The sequence below is a fragment of the Chionomys nivalis genome, chromosome 5 (assembly GCF_950005125.1).
Source record: "Chionomys nivalis chromosome 5, mChiNiv1.1, whole genome shotgun sequence".
In the NCBI taxonomy this organism is placed as follows: domain Eukaryota; kingdom Metazoa; phylum Chordata; class Mammalia; order Rodentia; family Cricetidae; genus Chionomys; species Chionomys nivalis.
In genome coordinates, this window is record NC_080090.1 from 54821836 (window position 1) to 54842180 (window position 20345).

General features: G+C 44.5%; 1 protein-coding gene across 7 annotated transcripts in view; it reads right to left on the reverse strand.

Annotated features, from left to right (window-relative positions):
• Nucleotides 1–20345, reverse strand: part of Ildr2 (immunoglobulin like domain containing receptor 2) — a 61917-nt gene that overhangs the window by 33745 nt on the left and 7827 nt on the right. For all 7 annotated transcript variants that reach the window (XM_057769444.1, XM_057769442.1, XM_057769443.1 and 4 more), the window contains exons 2-3: nt 11265–11597; nt 10319–10438 (exon numbers count right to left, since the gene is read on the reverse strand). In XM_057769444.1, the coding sequence (XP_057625427.1) occupies nt 10319–10438; nt 11265–11597 (453 nt within the window). The remainder of the gene's footprint in view (nt 1–10318; nt 10439–11264; nt 11598–20345) is intronic.

The following is a 20345-nucleotide window of genomic DNA, read 5'->3' on the forward strand; positions in this document are numbered from 1 at the left end:
CAACTAGAAAATGATTACTGGATACATCATAACACAGTGTGATCTAATTAAAAGGCATTCACCACTGCTGCAAACTAATAAACAATAATAAAAATGATTGGAAAGGTACGTAGCCTGTGCAAAGCGGTGTAGCGAGCCAACCTCTCACCCTGCGAGAGTGAATGGATGGAAAATAACATTAGTAATAGAACATGCTTGACTTGGTCTGAGGTGAAACGCACAAGAGAACTGGGCTGACTTAAAACTGATGGGGAGGGTGCAATACCACTGAAGGAGGAAATTGAGTTGGGGGGACGAGTTTTTTTTTTTAAAAAAAAAAAAAACACTTGTGCTGCAAACAGAGGAGCACAAAGACATTCAGGGACCACTACTTTCCCTGGTGGGGGTGGGGGAGTGGGGGAATAGAGGGATGGGGGTTGATCCCGAGGTCACTGACAGGCCCAGAGGGTATGCAGTTTAAGAGGTTATGCAAGGCCAGAGTTCCTGCCCTTTCTTTGGTGGCCAGCCCTCTCTTAGTATAAGGGGCTTCCATCAGGACCCTTTCCCAGAGCCCTCTCTGGGAAGCCAATTCAACAAAATCAGTGGCGCAGTCCTCATCTGAACCAAACCTGCACGCTTGAATAACGGCAGCTGGCTTTGAAGAAAAAGGAACTGCCTCCTGACCGGTTTTTGAGGGACTGCCATTCTTTCCTCCCCGGGCTGAGCCGATTTCCCAGTACCACCCACTCCAGCGCGGGCCCCCGCATCTCCGCCCCCACGCTGGCGAGCTCTGGGCTCCGGGCTCCGCGGACCACAAAGGGAGCGCGCAGGGTTGACCCAGCTGCTCCAGAGACACCCCAGGTAACCACGGCAACCGCGGTGGTCAGGAATGCATGCTAATTGAAGGGCCCTTTCCTCCCACAGGGATGAGCAACAAGTGAGGCAAAAATAGTGAGCAGGCTGCCTTGGCCCTGGTGGCTGAGGGACTGGGGACCCGTGAAGAGCGCCTGCCAGGCCTCATTTGTTTTCTTAAACGACGCGGGGCGATGAAAAGTTGTGACAGGTCGGAAATTTTAGGATATATTTTCCAACCAGCTATCGTTCCGTGAAAGCACCATGCTTTCGCTGGGTCGCAATGCTTGATTCACGTAGATGAAGGGAGACATACATCCCTAAGTCCTCATAAATGAAACGCCAGCGAGCAGTAAGATCTGGGCTGGCTAAAGCGAGCAGACAGGATTCTGTTTTGTTCAAACCACAGAAGACTCTTGAGATGGGTGACCACCATTACCAGCTCTCCTGGAAAACACCAGTGTTTGCGCCTGGACTTGCCATAAGTTACTTTGACATTTCTTCTCGCCCTTCACTCTTAAGCCTATCCTAGTTGAGATTATAAATTTTGCCACTGTCGTCCTAGGCCCACTAGATAGATCCTAATCCAAGTCATAGGTCTTCTCCAGATGTCACTAGACATCACTGGATAAGCTCTACAATCGAATCTTTACAGTTAACTAAGAGCCATCCTCTCGGACAAAAAGCTTTCCAAATAGTAACCAAAATGAGGCAGGCCAAAGGCAAGAAGAGTCCTGGGTCAGATTGCCCCAAGTCTACCATCATGACAATTTCAACCGGACTCAGATGTTACTGAGAAAATGTGAGTCTGTTCTTCATAGGTCAGTTCGAAAGGGGGGACCATTAAATCTCTAATGAACTGTGCTTAAGGAAAACCAACTGTTTAGCGGGAGTTCTCAACATAGAGGGTTCTCTCAGATACAGATAAGGGGACATGTGGAGAACGGCAAGGGGAGGGGAAAATTAAGATCTGCTGAGTTCTTAATCTTAACAATAGGTCTTCGGTGAAGAACGGTCAATAAAAACTCAAGAGAGAGAAATTGGGGTTCAACCTGAAGATCCGAAAAAGCAAAACAACCAGCCACTGGCTCTTACCTCGACCTCAGTCCAAAAATGGCAATCCTGCCTCCAGGAATCTCAGAATGAGACCGTGTTTGAGAGCTTTCTCCTCCCGTCTTGTAATCCTCTCTAGGCTAGGATTAAAGGCATACACTGCCCAGTTTCTAAGGCAACTACGGTGGCTACTAGGACTAAAGGTGTGTGTTACCACTACCTGGTCAGTAAGGCTGGTCAGTAAGGCTGGTCAGTAAGGCTGACTGATCTTCAGGCAAGTTTTATTTATTAAAATACAAATGAAAAGAAAGAGAAATTGGGGTTCAACCTGAAGATCCGAAAAGCAAAGCAGCCAGCCACTGGCTCTCACCTCCATCTCAGTCTGAAAATGGCGATCCTGCTGCTAGGGATCTCAGAATGAGATTGAGAGCTGTCTCCTCCCATTTTATAATCCTCTCTAGGACTGGGATTAAAGGTGTGCACCACTGTGTTACTATGGCAACTAACTAGTGTAGCTACTGTCACCACTGCCCCCTCTGCAAGGCTCTCTGATCTTCAGGCAAGATTTATTTATTAAAATACAAATGAGATGCCACTACACTTCAGGGTAACTTTTATGACCCCTCTCCTACTTCTACAGATTGAGAAACTGAGTTCATGTTAGCACACCAAGAGCTGTCTGACCCCAAAGCCTCTGCTGTTCACTGGGACTATGTCCTGTACCCAAGAGACACTGACCCCCGCCCCCACTGGCACTTAGAGTACAGATGAGAGTGTGAGTGTCAGTGACTTGGTCTGGGTTATAGGAGGTTCCAAAGCTTCCCCAGCCTCTCATCACTCTGCTTGCCACACTCACAGACACCCAAACGTCTCCTGGGGGGGCAAAGCACCCTTCTGCTGAGCGTCAGTGGCCTAGGCGTTTACTATCCAAGCCCAGCTTTAATCTTTTCTTATATTGTTCTTCCATCCCTGCCCAACTGTAACTTTTATCTTCACAAAAGACACAAACTTTTAACAGGGACAAGATGGCTATTTATGTATTTTGTATCTTCGTTGTGTGGGATCCCAATACAGCTAAAAATACTCATTACATTTTTTAAATCATAATTTAAACAGAAATCATAATTGAAGCAATACTTATCCACTCTGTGGTGCTTATCAATGAGCAAGACTGGGATTACGCAATGAATTCTTGAAGCTGAGAGAAGCTCTTTCAGGGCATGAAAGGCTTGGCCCTGTATCTTTGAAGGAATCATAGTCTTCTCTTAGCTACAGTCGCTAAAGGGAGTTAGACTCCGCTTGGTGCCTGACCAACTCCTCTGCCTCTTCTCTCTCCTCTATCCTTTCAATACATTTTCTCATTCTTTATAAAAACAAGGACAACAGAGACATCTAAGTAAGCTGAAGGCAGAGTCGGCCAGAGGTTGGAGGAGAGACATCAGGAGAGGCAATGCCTACAAAAACCCACTCCTCGTCTTCTGTCCCTCTCTTCTTGGGAGTTCGTGGGGTTGTCTCAGCCCCTCTAGAATCCTGAAGGAGCACGTGTGTGCTGAAGTAGAATGTTCCCACCCTTGCTAGGGGTGAGTCCAACACACTGAAACAAGGCCAAGTCTGCAAATGAAATGTGGGCACAGCCCAGACCCAAAGATGTTCCAAAGGTTCTCTTCAGACGCATGGCCAGAGTGTGGCTTTGTAATTCATTTTTTTCCCTCTCCCCTCTGCCAGGAGTAAACTTTTTTCTTCCCCAATTCTTTTGCCCTTCTTCCTCTGTTTGTAAATCTTCCAGAGAGAAACAGCAGCAGCCACTCTCTGAGATCAAAGTTTTAGCAGGCAACAAAGACCTCCAAGGAGGCTGTTGCTATGGGAACTCTGGGAGCTGAGGCCCTTCTAATAGGCAAATCTCCCCAGTTCGCAGCACCAGGCTGCGGCTGGCAAAGACAGAGAGAAGGGGGATGGGGAGTCTTGGCAACAAGTAGCCTTTCTGAACAGCCTGAACTAAAATCACTGGGATGTGGGACAGGATTCAGACTGGAACTGCAGGAATGCAGGGGTGGGTGCTAGCAGAGGTGGGAGCCAGGACATCCCTGCACAGTCTCAGGAAATACTCCCATTAAATATCCCTGGAGTCACCTCGTAGGAGACGTCCCCTCCCAAATTTTCATTGATTACTTGTTCATTTCTTAATGGCTTTTTAAAATACCAGTGAACAGAGACGTTTATGTATACCAGACATAGGACTATGAAATCTATGCCTGCCTATTCCTTCATGTCTAGGTAATATATGCTGAACTCTTGGGTAAGTCACAGGTGGAGATGGAAGAAAAAAAAATAGGAACATGACAGGAAAACAAAGGTAATTTTGCAACATTGTATTTTCGGGAAAGAATCAGTCCCAAATTAGTGCCTACTCACGAGGGCCTGCTGAGAGCGCACCTATTTCTGGCCTCCGCAGTTAGCACTGCATTTGGCCCGTAAAGAAGCAGAAACTGATGATGAATTCCACAAAATGTTAGCAGTGTGTGTTTTTGCCTGCCTGGCATCCCTTTCATCTTCATTTGGAAACAACTGCCTAGTTTCCTTTAGGAAACTGCTTCTCTCTCCCTCTACAGCCCCCAATGGGGGTTGACTACGTCTGTCTGTCCCTTCAACAACAGGGCTTTTGCAGGACCTCTGCAGAGAGCTCTGTCCTCCTGAGGTAGACGGAAGCAGGGCCTGTCCAGGTCCTCGTTGCTTCACGGGAAGAGAGACTGCCTGAAAATGAAGCAAAGCAGAGCAGGAGGAGCCAAGGAAAGACCAGTTTGTGGACACACTGATCTATCACCAGATCTCATTGACTGAAGCTGGGAATACCCCTTTCCCCGGGCTTTACTTGTTACCTAAACCAAAAGATAGAGCTAAGTCAGTTGGAGCCTCCCATCCCTCGCAATCAAAATAATTGTGGAAAACATGACGGCTCAAAAGAATGGGCTTTTCAGGGATAATTCCTTCTTCTGTACTTTACTGTTTGGTTTGAAGTATGATCAATAAGCATAATTATTTTTTCTGACACAGAAACAGTATTAAAGCAAAACAAATGGTATTTGAGGAATCGTCTTCTATGGAGCATTAATTTTGAAATCCAGGGTCTTTGAAAAGGAGTGAAAAAAAAATCATTGAAAGCCTCTGGAATGCCATCTTGTTTATCCTTGTTTCTAGGCAACCTGGACTGAACCTGTTCTGTGTGTTAAAGCTCATCAGAGAAGGAGTTTCTGTGATTTCTCCAAACCACCTATAATTTCATTATAATAATTTGAAAAAAAAAACCTGTTATTTACCATTAAAAATGTCTCCCTTAGCTTGAACCTAAGCACCCTTTGGTCATGTCCTCTTATTCTAATGCCTGGTTGGAGGCAGGAGAGTTCACTCAGCCTCATTTCCTCTGAGGCTCTGTCCCCCTTTTAAAATTAAAGCCCTTTAAACAACAAGCTACCACAAGGGACATCAGAAAGAAAAGGTCAGGCCCTTATACTGTACATAGAAAGAAGTAAGAACAAGGCAAGCTGCTTTTAGATTTTAAAATAATAACTTCCCTGCATGTGCCTTTCTGAAATGGTGAAGTCCTTTTCCTGCCAGCTGGAGCTGCCCCAGGGAACTTTATTCCTAGCCAAACAGTGGAATGGTTCCAGGTCATAAACAGCCAATCCTTGCCACCGATCCCAGACCAATCTCTAACCTCAGGTGGCTTATTTCTGGACACCCCCATCTTCTGCGACTGTCTGCTGGCACAGCCCTACCGTCACCCATCCAAGGTATCTGTCTCTGTCATTTCAAAGCACCAAAACACTGTGTGCTTTTCCAACCTCAGAATGACTTTACCTTCTGAATCATCAAAAAGACAACAAAGGGTGTTTGGGGTAGTTTTCCTGTTTAATGCCGAAGCAGTGGTTGTCCTCCGTTGCCACGAACCACACATCTTTGGATATTTCTGAAACCTCTGAACCCAGCATCCGTAGCCACTGATGGAGGTTCAGATGTGTGGGGTGGAGAGAGGGGTGAGTCATTCTCAGTAGGGAGGTATTCGATCTAGACCAGAGCAACTGTGCCTTTGAAGGAGGGGCCTAGGTCAATGGTTACAGAGAGTTTAAGGAAGAAATGTGGAGAATGAAGGAGGCAAGCCCAGAGCAAGTAAAAGTCACGACCTACGGCCCCGAGCAGCAGCCACACTTCTTAGCAGATAGCTTCATCTACAGTGTCTCAGTACACATAGGATTTGTGGTGTTGTGAAAGCGGATAAAGTTAGGGATCACAACAATGGGGTCTAACCCATGACACTTTCTAAAAACTAGTATGCAGTCATAAAAGCAGGACATTGATTTTCTTTAATTTGGAAAATGAGGGGACTAAGTCCCACTCTTCTACCCATAGAAGTATTCCAGCAAGCACTGTGAGTTAGCTTCGGTGTACAGATGCATTATGTGGACACAGGGCCACCATCACTTCAGCTGATAGCTACTTGGCCGGAGGAGGGAAGCAGGATTCGTGTGTTCATTCTATGCATATTGGTGGACTATCCCCAAGAAGCGCTGGTCTCCCCGTGCTAAGTAGTGCACAGCTGATCTAACTGGGCCAATTGGGTTTACTCTCTTAAGGCTAATGTTTGGTTGGGAAAATACATGAATGGAAAATAATGTTTAAGTCTGTTTGCTTGTTTTTTTTTTCCCCTACCAAGGGAGCCCTAAAGATACTTTTCAACAATTTCTGCAACATAAACTCAGAAGCCCTCGGGCATCTCTGCCAGTGCCAAGAGTAACTGCCATGTTAGCCACTGTCATTTTCTTCCAGGGCATTTACAAATGACTCAAGAAGCGCTCCGTGTCACTATACAGAGCTAGATCTGAAAGAGCCCCAGATGACCATTCACTTATCCCTTCTCATTTTCATCCGCTATTCCTCCTCTCCCTTTACCTGGGAGCCAAATAAAAGAGAAGCCTAGAACCACACGCCACCACTTGGAGGGAACTGTTCAACTCACTGCAACAAATGTAGAAACAAACTTTTGTGTGAAAAAGTCGCTGTGTTTAGGTGGATGTTGGTATAGAAGCTAATAAATCCTTTCTTAAAAAGGTATAGTATTTAGCTTTCCTTTTAATTTTGATATCTTTCAATACTTTTTTTTGCTTAAGTTCAACAGAACCAGTGTTTTCAACACTGATAGATCTATTACTAATAACTGATGAAATATGTAGATGAAGATTGTGACCAAATCTCATCATCAATCAAAATCAAACCATATCAACTCACTCAAGACTGTAGAAATCTATGTCAAGCCAACAAAGACACAGGTTGTATTCAGTAACATTTAAGAGACACGAAGTGAGAACTAGCTATAGAGGCTGCCCTTTGTCAGTTTAGAGCCTCTTTATGGTGGAGCCCTCCTTGGCAGGGCAGATACAGACATGGAGAGGTATTGGTCCTCATTCAGCACTACTAAGGAACTCTTAGTTTTGTGAGGAACCGAAGAAAAGTACACATATAGTATCTGTGTTACCACTCTCATGAGGTGAAACGAAAACACCCCGCCAAAGGGTTCTATTCTTGGCCTCGTTCATTTTATAGCAATAGCTGGGGTGATTCATCTACCCTCACGTGGTTCTGCCCGTCTGTTGGTCATGATTCTTAAACCCACCATCTCCTGTCTTCACTTTCCTCTGACTTCCAGACTGACGCTTACAATTGTCAGCAAACGATCTGCCACGGGCAGTTTTGTGTAAAATGCCATTTACATTGCTTACTTAAAGGAATTGGTTTCCACCTAAAAAAAATGTCCCAATGAAATAGAGCCCTTGGAGCTCCGCTGGTGTCCCACAAGCATCTTAAATTCTGCATGTCCAAAACTAGACTCATCCCTCTGCCTCTATGCTTGCATTTCCTCCCGTGTCCTCTTAGTTAATGGGTGACTGGTTCCCCCACCTAGTTAGAAATCCTGTTTGGCTCAGCTCTCTCACATCGGTCTTTGACACATCCCCAAGGTCGATGGCTTTGATCTCAGAACAGCTGTAAGGGTGTCTTCATTTCCTGTTCTGGTTCAGAGTCTCACACCTTTCCTCTGTGCTTTGGCAGTCTCCATATGAAACCCTGCTCTGCTCCCCTTCCTCCAGGCACACAGGCTCTGTCCCTCCAGTGAACCACCCGCCGGCACGCAGACTCTGTTTCCAACGCCTCTTGTACACAACTTCACTCCAAATATTTGAAAACAAGCCCCTTGGTCTTTTAAGTCCTTTTTTTACTAGAATGAATTTTCTAGCCATTATTCACAGAAAATTCAATAAGCATTAGTTCATGGTGTTGTAATTAGCAAACTGTGAACCCCAGAAATCTTTCCAGGTGACTCCATTCTTTGACAGAGAACCCAGAAATCAGGTTGCTTTCCTGGTCTCACAGAAGAAAAGACTGTCAAACAAAGTGCCCTGCAGAATATAACAACCAAACTACTCTATTTTTTTTTAAATGTTACAGTATTTTGAAAAATTTTATAAAGGGGTGTCAAAGATGAAGACTCAGAAATTTGCATTTAGTCCCTTAAAGCATTCAAAAATGTCACCAACGGAAACCAGTTCCTTTAGTTAGCACAAGTAGTATTGACACGGCAGAACTATCACATTTTGGACATTTCTAATCGGGGTGGCACAGAAAAGGTGTCACTCCTGTGCATGGGTGTTGAGGCCCTGGTTTCATACAGAGCTCTGGGGGCGGTGTCCCTCATTGTCAGTCACGGTTCATCTTAGAGCAACGCTAGTTTCTGCTCCTCATCTCTTCTGCCACCACTGGCGGCCATTTTCATCCAAGCCTTCCTTTAACTCACCATCTGCTGAACCCTTTGGGCCCCAAGGAAGGCATCCTCAGGCCATAGTTAACTTGGATTTGATCCAGAGGTATGTCTGTGATGTATTTTAGCATGTCCTCAGAGGGCAAAACTTGCCCTTCATCTTCTCAGGTGGGACTAAATTATCTACAGTGGTTTTTTTTTTTTTCTTTTTTTTAAAAGCTGGCCTCCTTTCCCGGCACACACAGTTACTTCCGTGCAGATGGCTGCTTCCGTCAAACCACTGCGCTCACAATTATCTAACTGCAGGCTCAAACAAATTTCTTGTTCCTGAAAATTTGACTATTAGAGTCCTGAGATTAGGCAAAATTTATCTCTTAGATATCTCAAGTCTTACCTTACCATGTTTTTTGGTCTTGCCAATAAGCCTTTTGTTCCTTTAATTTCCATTTCCCTACAATCCACAGTAGTTACAGTTTACATGTTAGCCATGTAAATGAGGATTATGTTTAAGTCAACCTTCTAACAAGGAAAGCCAGTGCTACCTTGGTTCCTTTTGTAAACGTTTGTAAGACGAAGATACAAGAGCAATTGCTTTGTCAAAGTCATGACAAATAAAAAAAAAAAAAACCCACTAAAAATTCTAAATAGAAAATGCTACTTTATCCTGGGGTATTGAGTTTCTCACACTGGGTAAAAATCAGTCTTAAACTTTATTTTTCCTTCAAACAAGGAGCTCTTGCACGTTCCCACAAATTAGCGTCAGCTAACTTTTAGAGGCTACAACAAGAGAAAAGCAGCGTCTTCTGAATCATGGATTAAAGGGTACTTCATCACTTTTTCCTGCTACAATTTAGACGAGGCTTTTCTTTTTCTTGTTTTCTGTGTTGGTTTCATCTAAGTTTTTTAGTTTGTTTCTTTGTTTTATCTAACCAACATTTATAAAACACAAAATAGGCCCTCAGTTTTCAAGATCATTTTGCACTAACATCCTTCCAGTCCACAAGAGGAAAAGTAGCCAAAGTAAGGAATTCCTAGTTATGAAGCAGTGAATATTAATAAGGATGAGATGTGTTTGCTTGAAAACAACTCAAAGGCTTCCCCTTCCAGTTAAATCAGCACACTTCGAAATAGCTCTTCTCGTGGGACGCATTTTATCACTAGCCTCTCCACTGTGCAGCCATCTTGCCTCCTGAGTATCTTAAGGAGAGGCAACTGGGTGGGACGAGACTCCTGGGGTCTCCAGGAGTGCTTGCACACCCACCAATGGGTTCTTATCTCTCTTTCTGTTTCTACCATACTTTGAAGGTCTCTAGCATTTTCTTTAACAACTAATTACCACATAAAAGGAAAAGAAGAAGATAAGGTAAATCAAGGTTAAAGGTGAAAGTAGAAAGTAAGGAGCACTGAGGAAATGAGAAACATTTCTGACAGTGCTCCAAAGAGTCAGAACCTTCCAGAAGCAAGACACAATAGATACAGCCACTACTCAGAAAGAGACGACCCTACAACAGGGCTGTCTGTGCAGAAAAAAATCAAGACCACGTGTGCAGTCTGCTAACACATGCAGGGAGGAAAGAAACACAATGCAAGCAGCCTAAGGTGCAAAGGTCGCCCCTGGGTCTCACTTACCCAACACCAGCAGCTCCACGGAGTCCTCATTTTTGCCTTCCAGGTCATCCGGGGTGGTGATGATACAGTAATAGAGTCCGCTGTCTCCCCACATGAGCTTTCCGATCTGCAGATCCGCATCTGTGATCACAGAAAGGAGGACCCGCTCCTGAACCCCCGTCCTCCCGAAGAAAGGCACTGAACCATGGGGCCTGGGACAGGAGTGCCCTGCTGGGACATCTACATGGTTCTGTTTCTTTGCCTGCATAGTGGCTGGAAAATGCTCACTTTATTTCCAACAAAATAATACAAACTAGCATCCGTAAGGCATGAGTATTAGAGTACAGCCAGAAATAGATCCGGTTCTAGCCCACTTTCAGGAGGAGTTGACGGCTTTGAGTCAGGCTTACAGTGGAGCCTAAGAACTGGGTAAGTTCCCAAATAATTTTGGGTTCCTAGAAATAAATTGATTTCTTCAAATCATTTAATGATCGAATAGGTCACGAAACTTTTCAGATCTAAAGATTTAAAGAACTGGAGACGGGTGGGATCTATTCATCTACCTGGCTCTGTTGCTTGTTTGCATACAGCCCTTCTCCAGGAAAAGGTATTTTTAGGAAAGTCCACTTTTCGGGGTCAGTAAAGGGCAGGAAGGGCATGTCCAGGTACAGAATGTCTTCCTTGAGTCCTTCCACTGAAACTCATCTCAAACAGTTCTGAAAACAATCTCTGAGATTGGCAGTCAGGTTCTGAAAGGCTACTCCAGAGCTTATGTCTGTGTTCCCTACATAATACATTGTCTACACTCCCTCCCCGTCATTCAAAGCAATATGTCAGGGCTCTTGACGCTCCCATCCCCTACAAAAATCAGTTCCTTGAGGAACCGAAAGAGGACTTCCCCTTTGGTCTGGGGCAAAAAAATGGACCTCCCTCCCACTCCCTGGGTTCAGAACAAGGGCATTGGTACCATGAACTATCGTGATCTCTCTGCCCCTGTAGAAATCTCCCAGGGTAACGGTGGAGCCCTGCTTTGAAGCCACCACTCGAACGGTCCTTCTGCTGTCTAGACAATCCAAGTACGGGTCCCATTCCAGGTTCCTCTTGCTGAGAGCTTGGGCCCTGGGAGAGGGCATGCCCAAGGACTCTCCCATGCGATCCTGGCAGTAGGATTTGAACTTCCACTGCACCACTGCAGGCTGATGGGAGGATGTGGAGAAGTGGCAGCGAAGCACGGTGGGCTGGAATAGCATGGCCACCTTCTTCTTGTCGGGCACTGAGACTTGAAGGCCTTCAACCATGGCTGCAAAACAGAACGAACGTGTCCAAGCCGGATCCGTATCACGGGCCTCACCTCTCACCTCGTGACAGCATTCCTGCTCACACCCTTATTCTGCATGTATTTAGGCTCACAGTGCCAGGTAACAGTCTATTGCGGTAAGGAAGGCAGAACAACAAGAGCTTGGGACAGCCAGTCACGCTGCATCCACAGTCAAGAAACAGAGTTATAAACGTGTGCTCTTAACTCCCCTTCTTCTTATACGGTCTGGGTTCCTAGCCCAGGGAATGATGCCACCCACAATGAGTAGGTCTTCCCACCTCAACCCAATCCAGATAAACCCCCACAGGCACAGGCATGCCCAGAGGCTGTATCCCGGGTCATTCTAGATCTCATCAAGTTCATAATTGAAACTAACCACCACATTTGACAAGACATTCTAAAACCCATCAGCTAGCTTCCTGCCTTCAGCGTCACCCCTTTGATGGAACTCTATCTGTGTACCAAGCTTCACAAATACCAAACTTAATGTGAGCCGTGTTATTCTGCATCTCCATGTCTCTGCACACAATGACCCTTGTTTCTGGAATGCTTTGCCTCACTTCCCTTGGAATTTGCTTTCCATCATCCAAAACACAGTTCAAAGGCCTCTTAGGATGCATTCTTTGGCCAGTTTGTCCCTTCCTCCTTCATGTCAGCCATACACAGCATTCTTGTGTATACAGTCATTGTAACAATTCTGTGAGTATTTCTTTTCCTGCCCTTCCAGGAAAGGGTAGTATATCATCTTGTCATTCTAAATTATGAATCCCAGAGGTGTTGAACAAATACTTGATGAATAACAGTCAAGAAAAGTTGACTTCCCTTCCTGATGGTGACTCATGCAAAGGGAAGAAGTAAGGAAGAAAAGAAATCTCTTCATGACAGAGAGATCTCAGGACCAAAGCAGTAGACTAGGTTGAATAGCTCTGAAGAACAATTAAAAGAAGGAAAACGACAAAAATCAGCTGAGAAGAGATGCCAAGAGAGCCAGGTAATTACAGTAAATGAGAGACCAAGTGAGTCCGAGAGACAAAGAGCTGTGAAAACTCATTAATAAAATCTAGACATTCTAAGCAATGAGAACACAACTTAAGTGAATGGGAGAGTCTAAAGCTTCAAGCCTAGAAACTTCTGTCAGAAGAAAAAAAAGGAAAAAGAAAGAAAAGAAAAAGGGACTGTGATGAGAAGCAGAGAAAAGGAGTATAAACATAGATAGATGATAGATAGATATAGCTATAGATGACTGATAGAGACACGGATATAGATAGATGATAAATAAATATAGATAGATTGATAGATATAGATAGATGATACATAGATAGATATAGATGATAGATATAGATAGATAGATATAGATGATAGATGGAGATAGATAGATAGATAGATAGATAGATAGATAGATAGATAGATAGATAGATAGATATAGATGATATAGATAGATGGATAGACATAGATAGATGATAGAGATAGATAGATAGATAGATAGATAGATAGATAGATAGATAGATAGATGATAGATAGACAGATAGACAGATAGATAGATATAGAGATATATGGAAGAGGTTCCGAGCTGAATACAAGAATTGCCAAGTTGACTTTTGGTACCTTGGAGCAGGTTTCTTTTTCCCCCCCTTGGTTTTGGTTTTGGTTTTTCAAGACAAGGTTTCTCTGTGTAGCCTGGTTACCCTGGAACTTGCTCTGTAGACTAGGCTGGCCTCATACTCAGAGCTTTACCTACTTCTGCCTCCTAGGTGTTGTGATTAAAAGCATGCACCACCACATCCAACATGGGGCAGAAGGTATTGCCTTAGAACTGCAGCACAGACTTGAGACAGGTGAGAAAGGATACCTTTTCTTTGAGAACCTTCTCTGTGTCTACAGTACAAAGCACTCGCCCTCACAGCTCAAACACACTTCTTAGGAGCATGTCTCTTTACCAAAGCAGGCTTGATGAGGATAAGATGTACTCATGTCTCCAATTTCCAGACCCATATCCCCGTTCCTCCATGAAAAGTACAGGGGAAACACAGGTTCTAATTCTCGTTATGAAGGAATTCCATGGAATTTGGTAGTGAACACAAGAGAGTGTTTGGACCAGCTATGGGCTTGGAGGTTGAAACAAAGCATGGATGAGCAAATATGTGACTATTAGTATGAGAATTTTGAGGGCTTTGCAAAGGAAAGTAGTAAGTGAGTCATAGATCGCATAGTATATTAAAATAGTGTTGGCATCCAACAGGAAGGGCTTAGAATATCATCTGACAACATACGAGTGGCAAGGCCTGAAAATCTGCGTAGCAATAGCAATCTGAGACTCATTCTGCTCACCTACCCAGTAAGTATTGTACTGCTTTCTCCCAGGGTCACAACCTGACGCCTCACTGGGCTTCTTCAAGAAGCAGACTTAACAGAGGTTCACTTAGAGGTAGATCTCACATGACAATCCCCCCTCACCATTTTCACCTTTGTCCTTACTTCCTGTTCTGATGCCACCCCATCTCAAGGACCATCTCCTGCCACCAGGTTTGAGCATACCCATATTATGTAGACCAGCCCCATCAAGGGGTAAATAACACTTCCATCTGGAAGCTCAGTTGCAATCTCCCACCCCAAACGCTGTAGCTAATTCCACTCTCCTTGACTCACATCGCTGCAACAGGAACACACATTACTTCACGGTTACTTCTTTAGTTATACAGCACCAAGTTTTGACCATGTAATACCTGGAACCTTTATGTACATCCCAGTTTCCCAGGAGACGTAAAGGAACAGAGGTGACACGGACTCAATTAATAGCAGCTGTGTTTGGAGGAGACACAGGCACTCTGCCAGGACACACCGTGCACTTGACCATGCCAGTTGCTCTGGGCCCTGCTGATCCTCCGCTTGGGAAAATCACAGCTTCTAGCCTCTCTAGGGTAAATACCATCAGCAAGGGGGAAGAGTGCAACAGGAAAGTACTGGTGAGGTTTTAAATGTTAGTTCTTCTTTTTTTTTTTTTTTTAAAGAAAGAGTCAAGTTTGGTTTTATTCATTAGACGATTGTTGAGAATAACGACCTCAGCATCTCTGTTCTCTGTTAGTGAGATTAGTCATCCAAGCAAGCCAAGCCATTGAACCCTCTTAATCAATTATTAATAGAGGTTAGCCAGTCAATTCTCAGCTTCTTCCGTGATAGACACGCAAACCCCTGCTAGGAAGCATAAGAAACGCATTCTCGGAAATGCTTGCCTTTTCACAGCATGGCGGTTAAAGGCCTGGATTTGGGAATCAATCCTAAATTAGAAATCCAGCTACACAGCCTTAGGCAAGTTACTCAACGCATGAGTAAAACCATAATAACAGTAACAGTCTTATGGGGTTGTTTAAAGGTGAGATGCATTGCATCCTAAATATTGATGGTGACAGATGATACGTATTAAGCAACTGCTGCTCGTGTTGCTGCAACTAGCAAGGAGAATCAGTTGGCTTCCGGGGAGCTGTGGTCCTCAAGCTAGGCAAGTGCAGAGAGCCAGGTATGAGATGTTGAGTGTGAAGGGGGCAGAATGGGCAGAAAATGCACAAGCATGCTGGAATATAACATTAGGACTTCCATGGTGACAGTGTCTGGCTATGGTCATCACTTCACTAGTACAGGCCCTTGGAGTCAGAATGGGAAGTGGTGTGTGTGTGTGTGTGTGTGTGTGTGTGTGTGTCTGTGTATGCACGCTGTATGGGCATAGATGCACATGCTGGTACAATGGGGACATGGACTGAGGACAGAGCTGGGTTCTTTGAGAGAACAGGACCAGAGGTTCTGAGTGTCAGTTTACTGAACTTTTGAGGACCGCAAGTGTTAAGATTTAAAACTAAAAATCCTTGTCTCTACTTTGTAGGTTTCCAATGGTAAGGTGAGTACCATTCAACTCCAAAGGTTGCTCTGACCCCACTCATCAGGAACCCATCCTCACAAGAAGATAAAGGTCTAGAATTGCTCTTCTGGCCCCAACCCTAATGTCTAGGGTGAGAGCTGGGATTCCTCCTGCCCACTGGACAGCATCTCTTGTTCTCATCCTATTTGCCTCCTACAGACATTGCTTCTGCTTTGCTGTGCTAATTTGTACCCTAATTGTTCTGATCAAACCTTCAGTTTGCTTTTCTCAGGCCCAGATAGCAGCCCCTTCTCTGAAGGGCTGAGTATTTTTTCTGTATCCCATCATGCATCTGAAACCACCATGCCTTTCCTTCCATGAGGGATTGAAACCCTACAAAACTGTGAGTTGTTGGGAATTGCGGTAACAGTGAGGTAAAGTAACAAATGGACCCCAGATAAAAACTTGATGATTTGTTCTCTGCCTTTGACCTCATTCGGTTAGTCACTAAGACTACATACCTCTCAAACCTGAATTTCCTCTGTTCTCACAATAACCAGCTTCTAGTCCCTCCTACCAGGTAATAGCTGTATGGCACTCTGTGCTAAGTCCCTCTCCTATGGCATTTGAATGAATTCTTTCAAAGGCTTATACAATAGAGGCAATTATCACACCCATTTTACATATAAAAAACTGATGCTCAAACATGCATATCCTCTCTAATATACCAGGGTAGCAGGTGATAGCCAGGCTGAGGCCCAGGCTGACTGGCTCCAAAGTTCTTAGCCATCATTTTATATAGGTAGCATTACCATCTGGGTATAAGAACAGCATCCTGTGGAGCCTCCCTACTTCTAGCCCAATCTACATTCTACGTTTTTTTCTAGAGCATTCTTTTTTAAACACATTATTATCCATATCAGTTTCATTTCCAAACATTTCAGTTTCTTGCTTCAAAGAATACTCACTCATCATTCTTTCCAGGATAAAAATCCCCAAATCCCAATGCCTTGGTATGATATAACATCTTACTCATCGGTCTCAAGAGATGGCTCAACAGTTAAGAGCACTTGCGGCTCTTCCAAAGGACTTGAGTTTGGTTCCCAGCACCTACATTGGGCAGCTCACAACCACCTATAACTTCAGCTCCAGAATATCCAATGCCCTTTTCTGGCCTCTAGGGGCATCCACATACACATGGCAGACACAAACACACATAAACTACAATTTAAAGACAGATCTTATCCATGATTGGCCCCATATAATCTTGAGCTATACATTTTTTATCCTTTATCTATAATAAAAGGACAGATAGCTAAAAAGTGTTCCTAGAGCCACAGAGAAGAACTGAGGGGAGGTGTGGCAAAAACAGGAACAAGCACTGGCACATAGTGGGGAGGCAGGCATTTTGAGCACAGTCTCTGTCACGCAGTAGGGAGACAGGCATTCTGAGGTCGGGCACTAGCGCACAGTGGGAAGACAGGCATTCTGAGCTTGGGCACTAGTGCACAGTGGGAAGACAGACATTCTGAGCTTGGGCACTAGCACAGAGTGGGAAGACAGACATTCTGAGCTTGGGCACTAGCACACAGCGGGAAGACAGGCATTCTGAGCTTGGGCACTAGCACACAGCGGGAAGACAGGCATTCTGAGCTTGGGCACTAGCGCACAGTAGGAAGGCTGATGTCCTGAGTTTGGGCACTAGTGCACACTGGGAAGACAGGCATTCTGAGCTTGGGCACTAGCACACAGTAGGAAGACTGATGTCCTGAGTTTGGGCACTAGCCACGGGAAAGCTCAGGCACTTGTATAAACTTAGGGATTTTGCGTTTTGAATTTTTCTTAATCATTTTAGAGGTACAGAAAGAATCTGTTCCACCCTCCAAACTAAGATGGGTATTCCAGAAAGCTGAAGAGAAGCAAAGGACAGTGAGGAAAAGGAAAGAAATAAGTGAGGGGAACAAGAGAGAGGGGTGTGTGGTGTGGAGAACTTAGAGAGCCTTCAAAAGTTAAACACTGGCTGAAGGAAGCGCTAGATGGCTATCAAAGCCCATTGACCATGAGTATTTTAATTCTTTCAAATGTATTTAAAATTCTTCTTTAGGCTTTGGCAACAACAAGAAAAAAAATTCCAGATCTTGGTACATTTAATCTAACCTTGTTTATTTTATTACTCTAAGGTCCCCAAGGTTCGTTGTCAGAATTTAGCTGAGTCTGCATCCCCAACATACAGCAGAGCCACAGAACACACTGAGGTCTAAAACCGTGGCGTGCATGAAGAAATGGATGCTCACATGAACTGTGGGTCTGTATGGCTTTCTTAGCAGGTGGGCCTCAGGGAAGAGCATGGATTCAGGCCAATACCTACGAAGCTGCCTGGAAGTAGAAGTGAGTGGCGACAGCTCAGAACAGTAGCTGCCCTCTTGATTTATTTTCAGAGTAGGGAAAGTCTGCTCCAAATACAGACAGTGCCTGCAAAATAGGGTCCTACCCCAATTCTCGTCTGAAGAAAAGGATTCTATATATGACAAACTGTGTTCTTATGGAAATAACAAAAGCAAATTCTAAAGCAAAGCTGTTCTTATTTTAGCATCCTCAGTTTTTTCAAGCTCCTTCCCCCACTTGTTAGCTATTCCTACAGCATCTTTGAGAGGCAGTTCTATAAGCACACCCCCATTTTAGAGAAGCAAAATTGCTGCTAATGGTCACAGAGAAGCATCCTTGAAGACAAACATCTTTAGCAGTTTTGTATAAAGCTTGCTATCACTTAGTGTCTAGTCTCCAGTGCAGACTTGACAAATTCTCATCCCCCAGAGTACCCCATAGACTTCTAAGGCGTGTCTCTCTTCTGTTTGACATTTCAAATCTTCCTTCTCCTGCTCTCAAGTTGTCCTAAGAAATTTATCATTTGTTTTCACATTTTAAACACGCTGTCTCAACCTCCCAAGACATTTTTTAAGAGACACCTAACGGGCAGGCTTTCTAAATGTAGGCACTGAATAGACAGCATGCACATATCTCCAGTGGGGTTAGCCCACAGTCCAGCCGAGTAAGGACAGCCTGCGCACCCCTGAGTGTTCAGGATGGGAGCATTTACCTAACGTTCAGCTGCACCTTCAAAACTTAAAGACAAAGGAAGCACAGCTTGACAGTTTTCTTCTAGAAGTGGAAACCATCTTCTTGATCAACTATAGTCAAAAAATAAAATAAAAGCCGGGCGGTGGTGGTGCACACCTTTAATCCCAGCACTCGGGAGGCAGAGGCAGGCGGATTTCTATGAGTTCGAGGCCAGCCTGGTCTACAAGAGCTAGTTCCAGGACAGGAACCAAAAGCTACGGAGAAACCCTGTCTCGAAAATCCAAAATAAAATAAAATAAAGTCTTTACTGCCGGGCGGGTGGTGGCGCACGCCTTTAATCCCAGCACTTGGGAGGCAGAGGCAGGCGGATCTCTGTGAGTTCGAGACCAGCCTGGTCTACAAGAGCTAGTTCCAGGACAGGCTCCAAAACCACAGAGAAACCCTGTTTCGAAAAACCAAAAAAAAAATAAAATAAAATAAATAAAGTCTTTACTAAGAGTAGTAGACAGTGCCGTAGTACTGCCTGTTTTCTGAGCTTTGTTCTCTAAGTTTCCCAACTGACACCCCAAGTTAATCAGAGTCTCTACAAAAAAAAAAATTCTTCCCTGCTTAAACTGGCTCGAACCAGTGTCTCTTCTTTGCTACCTCAGTACCTGAATCCTTCATCTACATTAGTTGTGGGTACCCAAATAAACCATTTAAAGGTTTTTTTTTTTTTTGTTTGTTTGTTTGTTTGAGACAGGGTTTCTCTGTGTAGCTTTGGAGCCTGTCCTGGAACTCGCTCTGTAGCCCAGAATGGCCTTGAACTCTCAGAGATCCACCTGCCTCTGGGATTAAATGTGTGCACCACCACAGCCTGGCTGAGTATTTTTTTTTTATACTAGTATTCTAGTATGTTTTCCTTAAGACTCTCAGAGATCAACACCATGTACCCATTTCAGACAGGACGTGGGCAATGGCATCCTGGTGGGTTTTGCTCATGGCCTCGTTATCTCTTGCTGCCAATAGCTCTGATGCCTGTGCACTCATTAAGCAAACTTCCTATGTCTCCAGCTGAGCCATGCTTTCTCATTCTGCCATCTCCACATAGATAAAAACCAGACCCATGCCTCCTTTCTATCTGATTTGTTGCATCATCCTCAGATCTGAAATGAACTACGGGTGATGTCTACCTGGCTTATGTGCTGTTCCAATGAGACCAAAGCAGTGCTGAACGGGGTCAGCCTTCATCCTGCAGTGCAGAAGGACCTTAGAAACCATCCCAGTTCTTCCAGATGGGTCAGACTTCAGCCATTTAAATAGGGCAGAGAACATAAAAGAAAGTTCCTATCAACCTTTGTCACCTTGTTACCTGTATTTCCTGTCTAGCTTTCCCCTGAGCTCCAGACCCAAATACACAGCTTTAGTTTATATTTCAGTGTTGCATAAGCATATTCACACTCATTCTGATAAAGAGAGAGACACAACAGTTCCCTCTTGTAGCACTAATAATAAAAACCCAGAGACAGATACTGGGGTTCAACCTTAAGATCAGAAAAGCAAAAGAGCCAGTCACCGACTCCTACCTCTACCTCAGACCGAAATGGCGATCCTGCCTCCAGGAATCTCAGAATGAGACTGAACTGAGAGCTGTCTCCTCCTGTTTTATATCCCTCTCTAGTGCTGGGACTAAAGGCGTGCACCACTACCGCCCTGCTTCTATGGTAAATTAGTGTGGCTACTGGGATTAAAGGTGTGTGTCACTACTGCCTGGTCTGTATAGTTGACCAGTGGGGCTGTTCTACTCTCTCATCATCAGGAAA